Here is a 13,217-nt window from a genome sequence, read left to right as displayed (position 1 = left end):
GCACACTAAAAAAAAAACATTTAAAGTTCCACAATACTGTTGCATTATAAGCAATTACAGTACATGCACACACCAAAGAAAACAAAAAAACATTTTGCTGCAGATGTTGTATTTCAAAACTGTGTGTAGAATGGCTAAACCTGGATCCTTGTGTGTATTCAATAAGCAAAATGCCACGGAGTGCTTTGAAACTGGTTCTACTGGAGATGCCTGGTTATCCCTGAATGCTTTGTAAAGACCGCCAACAGTGTGAGGAGCTGCCTCGATGGGCATTGCAACATGGCAGACATACACACACCGCCGGCAGACATTGAACATGCAGAGAGGTTTGCAGCAGCTCCCTGAGGCAGGTGTTAGCTCTTTGGTGTGTGGAAACTGTGCCTGTGCAATTTTCTTCCCCAGCTTCAAAGCTCTCTCTCTCTCTCTCTCTCTTTCTCTTTCTCTCTGCTAACAAACCGTTCAATAACAGCTTATGTCCACCTGGGCCGAGCACTTTGCTTATCGATCGCGCCCCTGTTGCTTTGCTGGATGAGTCTCATTGCCAGCAGCTATTTTGTTGATTTTGAATTATAGGTTTGTATGACCACATGGCAAAAGTTTCCACAGGACCAAAATGATAACAGTCACTTTGATTCATGATTGCTCATCAACAGCGGTGCCAGTAGATGTTGGAGGCAGGGATGGCGGGCACGTGTGCATCCTCTGATCCTAGAGTCAATGCCCATCTCACATTAATAAAGTATTCACAATGTATTACCCGCAGGACTCATATCAGCAAGAGCGATCACTTTTCTGTGCTCATTAGGTCTGTGCTCAGTGGCAGCTATAGTAGAGTGAGGAGGCAAACATCTTGGCAACACAAGTGTATTTTTTTTTATGTTTGCACATCATATGTAGTTTATTACACACATTATCATTATGATTAGGATTATAATGATAATAATTAATATTATTGTTGTTGTTTGTGTTGTGTGGACATGTTCAATGCTTCTGCAATTTTAATTCATTGATTTCAAAATTGTGATCAGTTGGTGATGGGACTGTGTGGATCTGTTTAATTAGGTAAATTGCACTGCAGTTCTTGCTACTTTGTGGGGGAAAGATTGGTGTGTTTTGTTGAATCACCATCACAAATACATATAAATGCTGTATCAAAATTCTGAGGGAAAAGTCTGAGATGGCTTGTAATGAAATCAAATTCAAGAGTGAGAAAGGATCTTATCTTATGAATAAGTGTACATGATAAAAGTGATGACATACCAAAGTGAGCTGCATTTGAGGGTGTGCGTAATGAAGTTTAGTGCCTCCGGCTTTTCTAGAAGACTTACATGTGTCAATGGACGAGTTTATTTTTCTCATTTAAAAACATCCGATGGGAAAATACCTCGCTGTTCAATGCTTATATGTCCCTGCCCAGTAGGTTTATGTTATTGGATCAAACTGTTTCTGGAGGAAACCTGAGTAAATTGTGCAAAAACAGAAACACAAACTGTAATGGTAGTGCCTCAGGGTTTTCTGTGGTTACTTATAGTATCTTAAAAGATAATTGATATGCATTTGAGTGTTTTATATAAATGTATGAAATTTTATATAGAACCAAAAGTAATTATAGGTTTATAGCATTCAGATAAAATACTTAAACTTTTTTCTCTGTGTGAACCCAGATACACTATCATGACTCATAATATAAAAAGGCACAGTCCTCACCAAAATGGATAGGTAGCGACCATACCCAAGTGACTGATAACAGGAATAGACAGGGTACAGATAAATATCATGGAAGAAATGTGTGTGTGTGTGTGTGTATATATATATATATATATATTTGATATAAGATTATTTCCATTTCTGACAACAGGAGTCCAGATGTTTGCTCTCTTCAACCATCCCCACAGCAAGCAGAACTCCCTGAAGTATTACACAGTGAAGGTGCCCTTGAGGATCCACAAGAAGGCTGAGAGTGTGAGCAGTCTGGAAGCCAACTGGCTGGATCACATGACCCAGCACTTCACCAACGGTGCCTCCCTAGTGGACGGGTACTTCCATCTTGGACCCGAAAACGGTACGTCACCCGGTAAGGGAACACGCCGTACCTCGCTGTGGGGAGAGCAAGGGAAAGCACTACTATCAGTACATTTAAGTACATTACAGGGTGGTGGTGTCAGAAGAAACCCACGCTCTCATGACTCATGACCAAGGCTGTTGCATTCTCCACTTCTCAAGGCGTTATGAATGCAGAGTTCTCTGGAGTCGGCCCCTCTCTTTAGCTGCTTTACATTTAATTGAACTTCACCTTCTAAAACAGTCCTCCATGTAGAGTTCATGTTTCTGAGTTTAAGAGTGTCCTCCTATTCTTCAGAAGATGCATGCGTACTTCATACTGTGAAGTTGTGTAGGCCCCATTTGTGTAGAGTTGGAAAAAATCACAGGGGCAGTGCATTATTTGTCACTTGCTAGGAGGTGTTGTATCTTGTATGGTTTAGCCTAGGATTAGAAGCAGCTGCGAGAAAATCAACACAAACAGTGGCAGCTAATTATAATAACAAGCTTCATTTCTCAATTTCGGTGCTATTTAATATGCAAAGAAATGTGCTAATTGCACAATTAAGTTCATTTTCGTTTCCTGTGGAACGGAGTGGTAGCAGTCTTCCGTGATTAGTCCCTCTGTTAATGGCATCATGTTAGTCTATTTGCACAATCACGACCACTGCCTTTGAAAGTAGTACACATACGGGGGCATTACTTGTAGAGGGCACAGTGATGTAGTCATGGGCTATTTCACAAACCATTTCTTATAAGATGATTCTGAACAATTATTTGACTCACTGTTCATTTCTCCAACCTCAGATCTCTTCCTTGGTGCATTGTAGTGGTTTTGGACAGTATGGAAATGATATACAATGACACATATTGTACTGCATTACATACAAATGCTTTTTCATTTCCTCTCCTATAGTTTCCTGAGGTCTGAATTAAACAAAGCACAACAACAAAGAAAGCAGCAGCTGTTTTTAAACACTTAAAGAAGGAAAGTCAACTTCATCACACAAATATTTGACTGCCTAATATTTCAGGGCATTTGTGTAGCCCTATTATTACACATAAACAATTTATTATGTGTGCTGTTGCAGTCTTTAACTGAAAAATTTAACTAGAAAAATACAGAAGGGTGTTTTTATATATACAATCATTAATGGTCACCTCTTAAAAGTACTTAGCCATTAAAAAGTTAATTTCAAGGAGAGTATTTCTTCACATCAGCATTAATCTCTTGGATGGCCCAAGAACAGCCTGGCCTGATGCTAATTAATGCAATATTGTTTGTCCATGCATGGAAGTGATATGGAGATTGTTAAGAGGAACCGACTCAGCAAACAACTCTGCATTCATTCTGTAGAAGACAAAGCTGACTGCTCCCTACTCCACACAGAACCTCCACACAGAAATCAGGATACAATTGCTCCATTGCAGTGTCTTCCAATGCAAGGAAGTGGCCTTGATATTAAAACAGGGACACAAAACAATAATGTTATTGAATTTTGAGTTTGTAGCCTGCGTTTCAGACCCTCGTGTGTACAATGATGGCATTATGAAAGCATTCCACAGCCTTACTGAGATGTATTAAAGATTTATACTTGGGGAGTCTGAGAGCTTTGAACAGCAGGGATTTCTCTTTTCCATTTCACATTTGGTATGCTTCAATAATGGAGTGTTTATTGGTGAAGTGATGCTAATGGTATTGACTGCCTGTACCCTTTGTTACACACAAGTGAAGTAATCTTTCCTTTTAAAAGGGGAATTATTGTGTGGCAGTAAAAGTCTAGAGAATTTTTTTTAAATCCATAAACACGAGTTGACTATTTAAACTTTCAGAGCAGCCACTTTTTTTGTTCAGTATTTATAATATCAACAAGGTCCTTTTTGATTTCTTTGTATTTATTTTTTTCTGCATGTGGAATGCTACTAACCTTATATGAATTCAGTTTTATATGAATGTTTATTTTTACAAAGTTACCAAAGTTTTTTTTAAATTCAGAATTCATTAGGAACGCCAGTAACAGCTTGTATTCAGATTGGATTAAGTACATATTATTTACAGAACTTAACTGAATTAAGTGAGATCTGACCACATATATATTATTATGACAGAGCAGTGTGTTGTATATGTATATAATACTTGGTGGAAACACCTTTGGCAGCAATTACAGCTGTAAATCTGTTGGGATAGGGGTCTACCAACTTTGCACACCTAGATGTGGCAATATTTGATCATTTGTCTTTCCAAAACTGTTCAAACACTGTCATATTCCTTGGAGAGTGTTGAGGGATATCATGCCACAAATTGTTGAGTGTATTTAGGTCAGGGCTCTGACTGGGCCAATCAAGGACATTTAGCTTTGTGTTCCTTATAGCCACTCCAGTGTAGTTTTGGCTGTGTGCTTTGGGTCATCTTCATGCTGAAGGGTGAACGTCTGTCCTAGTTTCAACTTTCTTGCAGAGGGCAATAGGTTTTCCCTCAAGAACTTTTCTGTACTTTCTTTGCTCTGTTCATTTTCCCTTCAATCCTGACAAGTGCTCTCATAATAAGTCAACAGGTGCAAAGTGAGAGCTGTCACCAGGGGAGTGGAGGAAGGGGTCACATCCCCAAAAAAGCAATGCCTCTGGAGAAAGGCTGGCACATCTCTGAGAAAACAGCAGCAACATTGTTTAGAAAGTATAATGTTGTGCCAGAAATGACGTAGCCAAGGTAATTTGACAAAAGGTGAAAAGTTGGTGTAGACTTTCTTTAGCTTGCTCTACTTAACAGATGAGTGTTTCGCTGCTCCAGTGGTAAAATCATTTAATAGATCAAAGGAGATGAGAGAGAGATGCTTTTGTCTGTATTTGAGATCCCTGTGTACCTCAGCTTAACAGCTTAGCAAGCCAATCTGAGCGATGCTCGAAACTTAAATGTACGGGCTAATCACGGTTGCCTGGGGTAGAAATTGATAAAGAAATGTACATTGAAAAAAAGGAACAGGGATTTCTTGAAATGACGGTATGGTGCTTAAATAGGTTTAAGAAAAACTGGAGAAACTGTATATGGGAGTACAGCAACATGTCACCAGTGAAATCCGTATCTGCCCGTTGCTCTTCATTCGTATTATTCTGAGTAATGTATCTTGAGTGGGACTGAGAGGAGACAGGCCGTTCACACAGCATCAGCCTGCAAATGTTGGGAAACTAACGAGTGTTCCTCTGACGGCCTGGAGCCAGGCTAATCTACAGAATAACAAAGGGATTCTGAAAACATTCTCTGTGCTTCTCTGCGTTTCATCTGAAGGAGTTGTAAAATTAAGTGAAATACGTTTGGCTGTACTTTCAAGAACTACTAGGAATTCTGTTTACACGAGGGAAAGATTATACCTGTAACATCAGACATTTTCCATGTAGGTCCAACAGAATGGGGGATCTGGATTTTTTCTCAATCTGTTTTGAATCGCAGTAGTTGCAGTAATATTTTCATCGGGTCGATTATGTAAGTTTAGCATGGGCGAAAGGTGCTATCACTCCCCAGCTGGTTATCTTTATCGAGGGGAAATGAATATGCTTGGAACAGGAGGATGGGAAATAGAAGTACAACTCCACTTAATTCACATGTAATTGATTAATATTGGCTATTGTGTGCTTCATAAAAGAGATTGTGTTATGTTTCATAATTATATTGTTTTTCCTTCCTTTTTCCTTCTGCAGAATTTACAGCTCCTTCTAAAAATATGCAGATGGATTAAATATCTCCGTCTGGTTCTATTAAGAATGCTTACATTACATGACGAAGCCTCGTTGTACATGCAATGTGAGCAATATACTCCATGTACTCAAGGGCTGAGCCATATCAATTTGTTCATATCAACTACAGCAGACAACAGGAGAAACAATTTTCAGTGGTCCCAACACTAATGAGGGCAGTTGATGAAATTAATTAATATCTACAGGGTGTAATGTTGCCATGAATTGAACTAACTAAAAAACTAGTTTCTGCTTCAGACAGAAGTATTTCATGAAGGCTAACTGTATTTCATATCAGAAGCCTGGAGGAAAGTCAGGACCCTTCCCTGGAAGAAAAACAATGTATCATGAATGAAATTTTCATGGATTAATGTCTATTTATCCACAGATTCTTTGTCCAAGTCGGTTGACGGGGTTTTCATCTTTCAAGAGGATGTGGAAGTGGATTCCTCTGCAGTGCAGGCTTATGATGCCATTGTCGTGGAACAGTGGACTGTTTTTGAAGTGAGTGGATTATGTGCCTATTTTTTTGTGGATGTGTTTACCAATGTATGTGTGCTTTCATGTGTGTCAACAGTTTGCTCATTTCATCTTCCTTCTCAAGTGGGTTTGTCGCAGAGAGGATAAGTGATTCATTCTGTTCTGCTTATTTGCTTGTCTTGCTGTTAAAAGCAGCATTGTTATCACTGTCAGTGTCTATTTTGACGGGTTTCCTTTTGTCCAATAGCATATTTGTCATCACAGAAAGCCACAGTGAGATGTTACTTCGGCTCCCCTGAATTTCTTGTTAGAGCTCAGTGTCGTCCCCTCAGTCACATGTTTTCTGGGAAAACAAGCCTAACTACGTTTAAAACTCTTAAACAAACTTACAGCAGACTTTGTAAGTTCATTAATTGTTACTGAATTTGTGGTTTAGTCACAAGTTTTGTAGTTTTGTAACTATGAGTCAAGGTTAGGCCACAAATGCCAGAACTTTCAGCTTCACCCCTGATTTAATGGCCAGTGTTTTAGGAGAAAGAGCACCATTAAAGCAAAACACAAAAACTGGATTACTATGGACGTCAGACAGATAACCCCTTAATTAAAGTGAATGTTTATTATTCAAGAAGGGGATAGATATGTGGTTTTAAAAGGTTCTGACACATTTTTTCCAGCACACACAAAAATGTAGAATTTTCATGAATAACAGAAACTGATTAAAATGTGATCTGTTGAAGATTTCGGGTGCACCTTGATTTTCATCTGCTTATCTCTGCGTGACTATATAACCTCAGCCAGAGCTCGAAATACATCTGCAATTGCTGTGCCTGCTGTCTCACTATAATTATGACTGTGTTGCATTTGTGATATTGCATGCATATCTGGTACACTCTCGAGCATGTGAATATACACATCACTCCAATTTATAGCAAATGCCTCTGACTGAATTCAGAGCAAAGCGTTTATTACAATCTCCTGACATGATAGGAGAACGTCATGGGAGGAACGGATGGGAATTATCACACTGGGAGATGGGGCTTATCGTATTTTCCTTTTTAAGCCGGGTGGCTGCAGTGATCGCTTTTCTGCACTTTAAGTTTCAGGTTCCCTCTGCAACCTCCTGAGAAATGGTCAGGGTTGTCAGGTTTGGTTTTCCCACAGGTAGAAAATCTGTCCTTGGCCAGTGAGGAATTGCTTAACAGTGGATATCCTGACATGCAATTCAGACTGAGCACATCGGCTGGCGAGTGATCATTTTAGAAACATATGTGAAATTATGTGTATTTACACTACAAGTTCAAAAAAGCTAACTACATGACTAATGTACTAATGCTGCATGTCATTATGTGTCAGACATGCTATTAAAATTAATGCTACGAGTTTCCTAGCATTGTGTAACATTTAACACGGATTTATAGCTTCATGTCACTTACATGTAATTCTAATGTATGCGTGTATAGTCCTGGTGGTGTATTTAAGTTGTGCCAGTCTTTATATGAATCATTAAAGGACATGTTACACAAGGATATTCACTTGCTAGTTATAGTAGCTTCTCTGATGTTGTGTATGATGGGGGGGTCCCTCAAGTGATTTCAAGGGAATACAGAGCCTTGTTATCTTTTTGCTCTATCCAAGCTTTAACTTCCTATCTCAGCCAAGAGTAACGACCTTAATAAAATCAGTAGGAATTCAGCTTTTCCTTCTGTTTACAAAATCAAACCCCATCTTAATGTGCCATTATAAGAAGGCCTCTATGAGAGCAGTATAGACATGGGTAGCTGAACCCATTTTGTAGCATGTTACACAGATGGCATATCTGCAGTGGAATGATGTTGATTTTGTCAAATTAGATATTGAATTTATGAACAATCTAGCATGTTTTTTGTTTTTTGTTTTTTTATCAGTCCAGCGCTAGTTAATATCTCCATCAGATGGGGCTGTAGCTGCTTCTGCATAACTTACGCTTCAAAGTGCAAGACCTGTGTGCGTCTCGGGACTCTGCTCCCTACTCTCTCGGGCAGCTCTCATGCTCTCTGTCAAAGGCATGTCAACAACAACAGATGCTAAATGGAAGAAAAAAATGAAGTAAAAAAAAAAAGTAATTTCATAGAAAATCAATGTTTCCTCCTTTTTGTTTTTAGTATACTGCAATGACTTTCAAGTTGTCAGCTTACATTTGTGCACAGCGTTTGTCCAATAGACTGCGTTCTGTCCGTCTGGATTTTCTCAGCTGCTGAACTGGAAAAAATGCAGGCACCACGGTCTATAGAAAATGTTTCTCTAGCCCTGTGTGAATGCAAGCTGACGTGAAAGGGATTACATTAGGCTAATACACTTTCTTCTGTTCCTATAGCCCAGGTAATAACCTTGGTCTGTTCCAAGTTCAGATTCAGATTTGCACTGTTTCTGTATGGCCTCACCTCCCCCACTCCTCAGAATGCAATATTGTAGTGTATGTATAATTAAAAAGCCTTTGACACAGTGAGCTTTGTACACATTGAATATTGTTCAGATGTACTGTAAATGCTCTTCCTGTCAGTGTACATTATGTTTGAACATTTCTTCCTCAGTCTGCATTCACAGTGGCCTTTGTTTGTCATGCTCATAAAAGAGTAAAGAATTTTATATGAGACAGGGGTCCTACAAGAAAAGCAGTTTGCTCTTAAGATTATTCTCACCTGATTTTGCTGAAGGAAAGAAAGGAGTCCAATGAACTCGAGGAACTTGCACAAATAAAAAAAGACAGATGGCAAGACATTAAACAGGCATTCTTTCAGAACCAAGTTTCAAGTTTCTGTAACTGAGTCCAAGCTGGGAGCTCTTCCAATTCAAACCTTTATGCATATTTCTTTGTTGTCCAATGACTTTTGGTAGATCATCGGCCAATATAAATAAGGTCGTACAATGAGTGCAGTGGAACAGCCAGTGGAGTTAAAGAGACATTACAATACAACACAATGAATACAAAAAGCAAATTATGATTAAAATGCTACATCTCAACTTGAAGACAATGATGTGGGTAAACGGACAAACTGACAAGGACACAGTGCAGATTCGTGGAATTGGCGTGGCCCGCCTCAGACCAGTAATGTGGCTTACTGGGGAGGAAACGTCTCTGTTTCAGGGCTGATGTGGGGCACTGTGCAGCAAACGTGAGGTGCAGACGTTACATGCTGTGATCTGGCAGTAAACCACACAAAGTTCCTGTTTAAATTGTGGCGGGCGCGTGCCTCTCCATCTCGTCACACACAGCCCTGACTTGCACGCAACCACGACGCCTTTCATGAAACAGTATTTAACCTATCAGATCATATGACCTGCAAAAACCCGATCAACTTCAAGGAATAAGGTATAGCATGAGAAGGGAAGAAAGGAGCAAGGACAAAGGGGGAACTTTCCTCTTTCACCCATAATTCAATGCAGGGGTTAACATGGAAGGCATATTTAGTGTTTTTTTAATCGTTACTTTTGCTTTTGTATCGGAATAATAACAGTTAAACCAAATTCCTGATGGTCACTACTTGCTCAGCACACCTTTGTCATCGTAGTATGGTGTATTAGTGTTTTACAAAATTAAAACAAATAAATAAATAATAAATAAATAAAAACAATAAAGGCAATACATTATTTCACATTTTGCGTGTTGTTATATGAGAAATAAGTTCATTTATCTCTCACTCTGTGTAAATATACACACACATCAATACATTCACATGGAACCTGTTTGCTACAACAGATTCATGTTTAAACCATGACACTTTGTCAGAACACATCCTTGCATCGACTAGTAAGCCTAGAAAGACATCCTTGCAAGTAGTTATATTCATGTAAACTCTACTGGGCATCTTCCATGGAGAATCTGAAATCTAATCCTCACATTCCTGTCCTGGATGATTTATATTGTGAAGATACTGGCTCCTAACCTGATAGTGATGGAAATGCTCTTGCATGTTCCTAGAACTGTGACTGAAGCAAGCATACATTTAAGGTGCCGTTCAAAATACTGAAACTGAACGATCCAGCACTGTTTCATGACCATTGAAACATACACCTTTAAAATGATCGGCCTTGTGTTACATAATACAGATTTGAAACAACTGCACATTGAACATGGAGCTGCTGATATTGTACCGTGAACGTGCATTTGAGAAAGATACGGCAGTGTGTTTGCTCAGCTGAAGGAGAGTAAAGAGAAGAAAATGGCTAAGCTTCAATTCTAGGCTACCAGCTTGTATTTCAAAGCACTGTGTCTATATTTATGCATGTGTGTGGGTATTTGTGCTATGTGTATATAAATATGTACCTGTGTATGTGCTCTGCAGGGTTTTGAAGTAAAGACAGACTACATCCCCCTGTTAAAGTCCCTTGCCTCATATGGTTGGAGGCTGACGTGTGTGCTCCCTACTCCAATAGTGAAGACAAACAGGTAGGCTTTCACATTGTCACTTATATCTGTAAATGTAAATGATTGGTGTACCTGGAAGTCGGCAAACCTCACCGCTAAGTGTCTCTGTCTCTGTGTAAGACTCTTATGATATAGAATGAAGCATTAGTATTATATTTTTAAAAATCCTCCAGGAGATAAGCCTGTACAACCCAGGCTGCTGACTCGGATAAATCATAATCCACTTCCACTTAAGAAATAGGTAATTTTGGGAAAGCAGTTCCAATCCCGTCAAAGTCTTTAGGGATTCCCGTGCTCTTCAGTAATTCTTAAGAGTTCTGGGTCTGTTTTCATCCTGTCGTAGAAAATATTGAGAAGCTATTCAGGACACGTCTGATTAATTACATGTCTGTGCTAAACTCTAATGTGCCACACTGAGCTTGAGCACGCACCACTTTGGTGATGCATCCAATTAATCAAAGACTCTGTCCCAGAAAGAAATGGGTGTATTTTTGTAAAACATTTAGTATAAAACGGAGGGGGGAAATCTACTTTAAAATCTACCTATATATATATTTGAAGCACATTGGCTAGTGGGAGACTATATATATATATATATATATATATATATATATTCTCCCTCTAGCCAATGTGCTTCAGAAACAACCAGTCATAAAGGTATATAAATACACAGATCTTCCCTCCAACCGCAAGTCAAGAAGAGGGATATGTTGTTAAAAATAACAATGGAAATGTTGAGCAGTGTAACAAAATGTTCACTGAAATGCATGAAGGAAATATGGAAAATCAAACGACGGTTCAGTGAAATCTCTTTTAAACAGACATGGGATAAGTTGAGGAGTGTGGATTTTCACAAGTTGTTGCGGTTGATCAGCAGAATGGAGCAGACTTTTTTGGTTTGAGCATTACTGTAGAAGCAGGGGGTTAAAGGAGGGCTTAATCAAACTCCCTGTTTATCAGAGATGCACTGAGACTTTGAGTCTGTTTACGGGAGTGTAAAATTGAGGGGCACACTTTCTCCATCGCGTTAGAGGATTAATTTCTCATTTCAGCTAAATTGAAATAAGCTGCAGATCAAATTTGCTTGGTGTTTTCTTTTTTATTATATATTTTATTGAACACAGATGTTAAAATGAATAATATTTCTAATTATTGTGGGAAACCGTTTACTGTGCTAATAATATCTCTTAAAGCCCTGTATGTTGTGAAACTATCATTTTCAACTATCATTTTCCACTGTTACGCTAAATTGCTTCAGGCTGCATAGTTATAGAATAGATTGATCTTTCCTTCATTTGAAGTGATTTAAAAACATGTATTCCTATTGTACCCAAGAGATCAGCTGTGTTGTGCCTCGTACTGCGAGAGAAGTCTTGTGGAAGGAGGCAGGGTTGGTCGCTACATATTAAGTGCACAGCAAGAGTCCTGCGGTCCAGACTCTGTAAAAGTCTCAGTTTCCAGTCCTTTGTCTTATCTCATGATGTTTTAAAGTGATTATCTTTTGGAGCAGAGAAAGACTGACCTTGGAAAATACATAAATGCCATAATCCCTCACTGCTTTCGCATTATGCTATTGCTGATGTGGAAGACTTGTGCAACAACAGTGACATTCATTAGCTGCTAATACATTAGGATGATAAGAAACTGTAAACTCTTTTTAACAGAGACAAATTCAAATGCACATTATTGCCACAGGAAAACATAAACAATGTTACGTACATTGAAGTACATTCATGCCCCACTCAGAAGTAAAGATATACATAAATAAATGTTACATTTTTAAAATGACACTTAAAGGTTCCATGCCATTATGGAGTCTAGCGCTGATATAAATAATGAATTCAGGGAAAGCGAATTGTGCTGAAGCAGTGATTACTGAAGTGAAGCTGACGGTAATGAATACTCTCTCTTACAGCGAAGGCAATCTGGCGACAAAGCAGATTGTTTTTCTTCAGAGACCCTTCCTACCCCGAAAGAAGAAGGAATCCAAGGTATCTGACCTTACATTCCTCAGCATGTTTCTTTTGGCAGTAACGTGATATTATAATCAGTTTCCCATAGAATAAAATACTGCAGTGTGGCTAATTCAAAATGACCCAGAAGGTCTTTGTTTTGTTTACAGGAACCTAAACACTTTAAGGGCTATTAAAACATGCTCTGCACTAGTATTGCACGTCTCCTTCAATGGGTCGTCATGCATGCATGCTGGGAATTGTCTGACTAAGCACTGTGCTTATCTGCGGTTTCCAAGTTGAACCCTAAAAGCGGCCAGTGTGAGCGCAGTGTAAGTGAGCACTGATAAGCTCAAGGCTTGAGTTCAGGGTGATAAAATGACATGAGTTTCTGCCTCAGCTGGCTCTGTCCCAGATTTAATATGTCTACCTCTGCAGTCTGCAAAAAACCAACACCCTTCCATTTTTAACCACTGGGGTTAATGGTGGCAAGGTATCAATATTCGATAAGTCTAGCCTGCACAACAATCGTGTAACAAACACTGCCACATTTCAATGAATACTGTTGATGTTTCATTAAAAATGTGAGGTGTTTTTCACATTCACATTTT

General features: G+C 39.0%; 1 protein-coding gene across 3 annotated transcripts in view; it reads left to right on the top strand.

Moving 5' to 3' along the window:
- Positions 1-13,217, top strand: part of rftn1a (raftlin, lipid raft linker 1a) — a 52,760-nt gene that overhangs the window by 34,796 nt on the left and 4,747 nt on the right. For 2 of the 3 annotated variants that reach the window (XM_066715685.1, XM_066715686.1), the window contains exons 6-9: positions 1,859-2,074; positions 6,158-6,273; positions 10,572-10,675; positions 12,570-12,645. In XM_066715685.1, the coding sequence (XP_066571782.1) occupies positions 1,859-2,074; positions 6,158-6,273; positions 10,572-10,675; positions 12,570-12,645 (512 nt within the window). The remainder of the gene's footprint in view (positions 1-1,858; positions 2,075-6,157; positions 6,274-10,571; positions 10,676-12,569; positions 12,646-13,217) is intronic. The other variant, XM_066715687.1, reaches the window with a different exon arrangement.

Source organism: Amia ocellicauda, chromosome 10 (assembly GCF_036373705.1).
Source record: "Amia ocellicauda isolate fAmiCal2 chromosome 10, fAmiCal2.hap1, whole genome shotgun sequence".
Classification (NCBI taxonomy): domain Eukaryota; kingdom Metazoa; phylum Chordata; class Actinopteri; order Amiiformes; family Amiidae; genus Amia; species Amia ocellicauda.
This window is presented reverse-complemented; position numbering and strand designations above follow the sequence as displayed.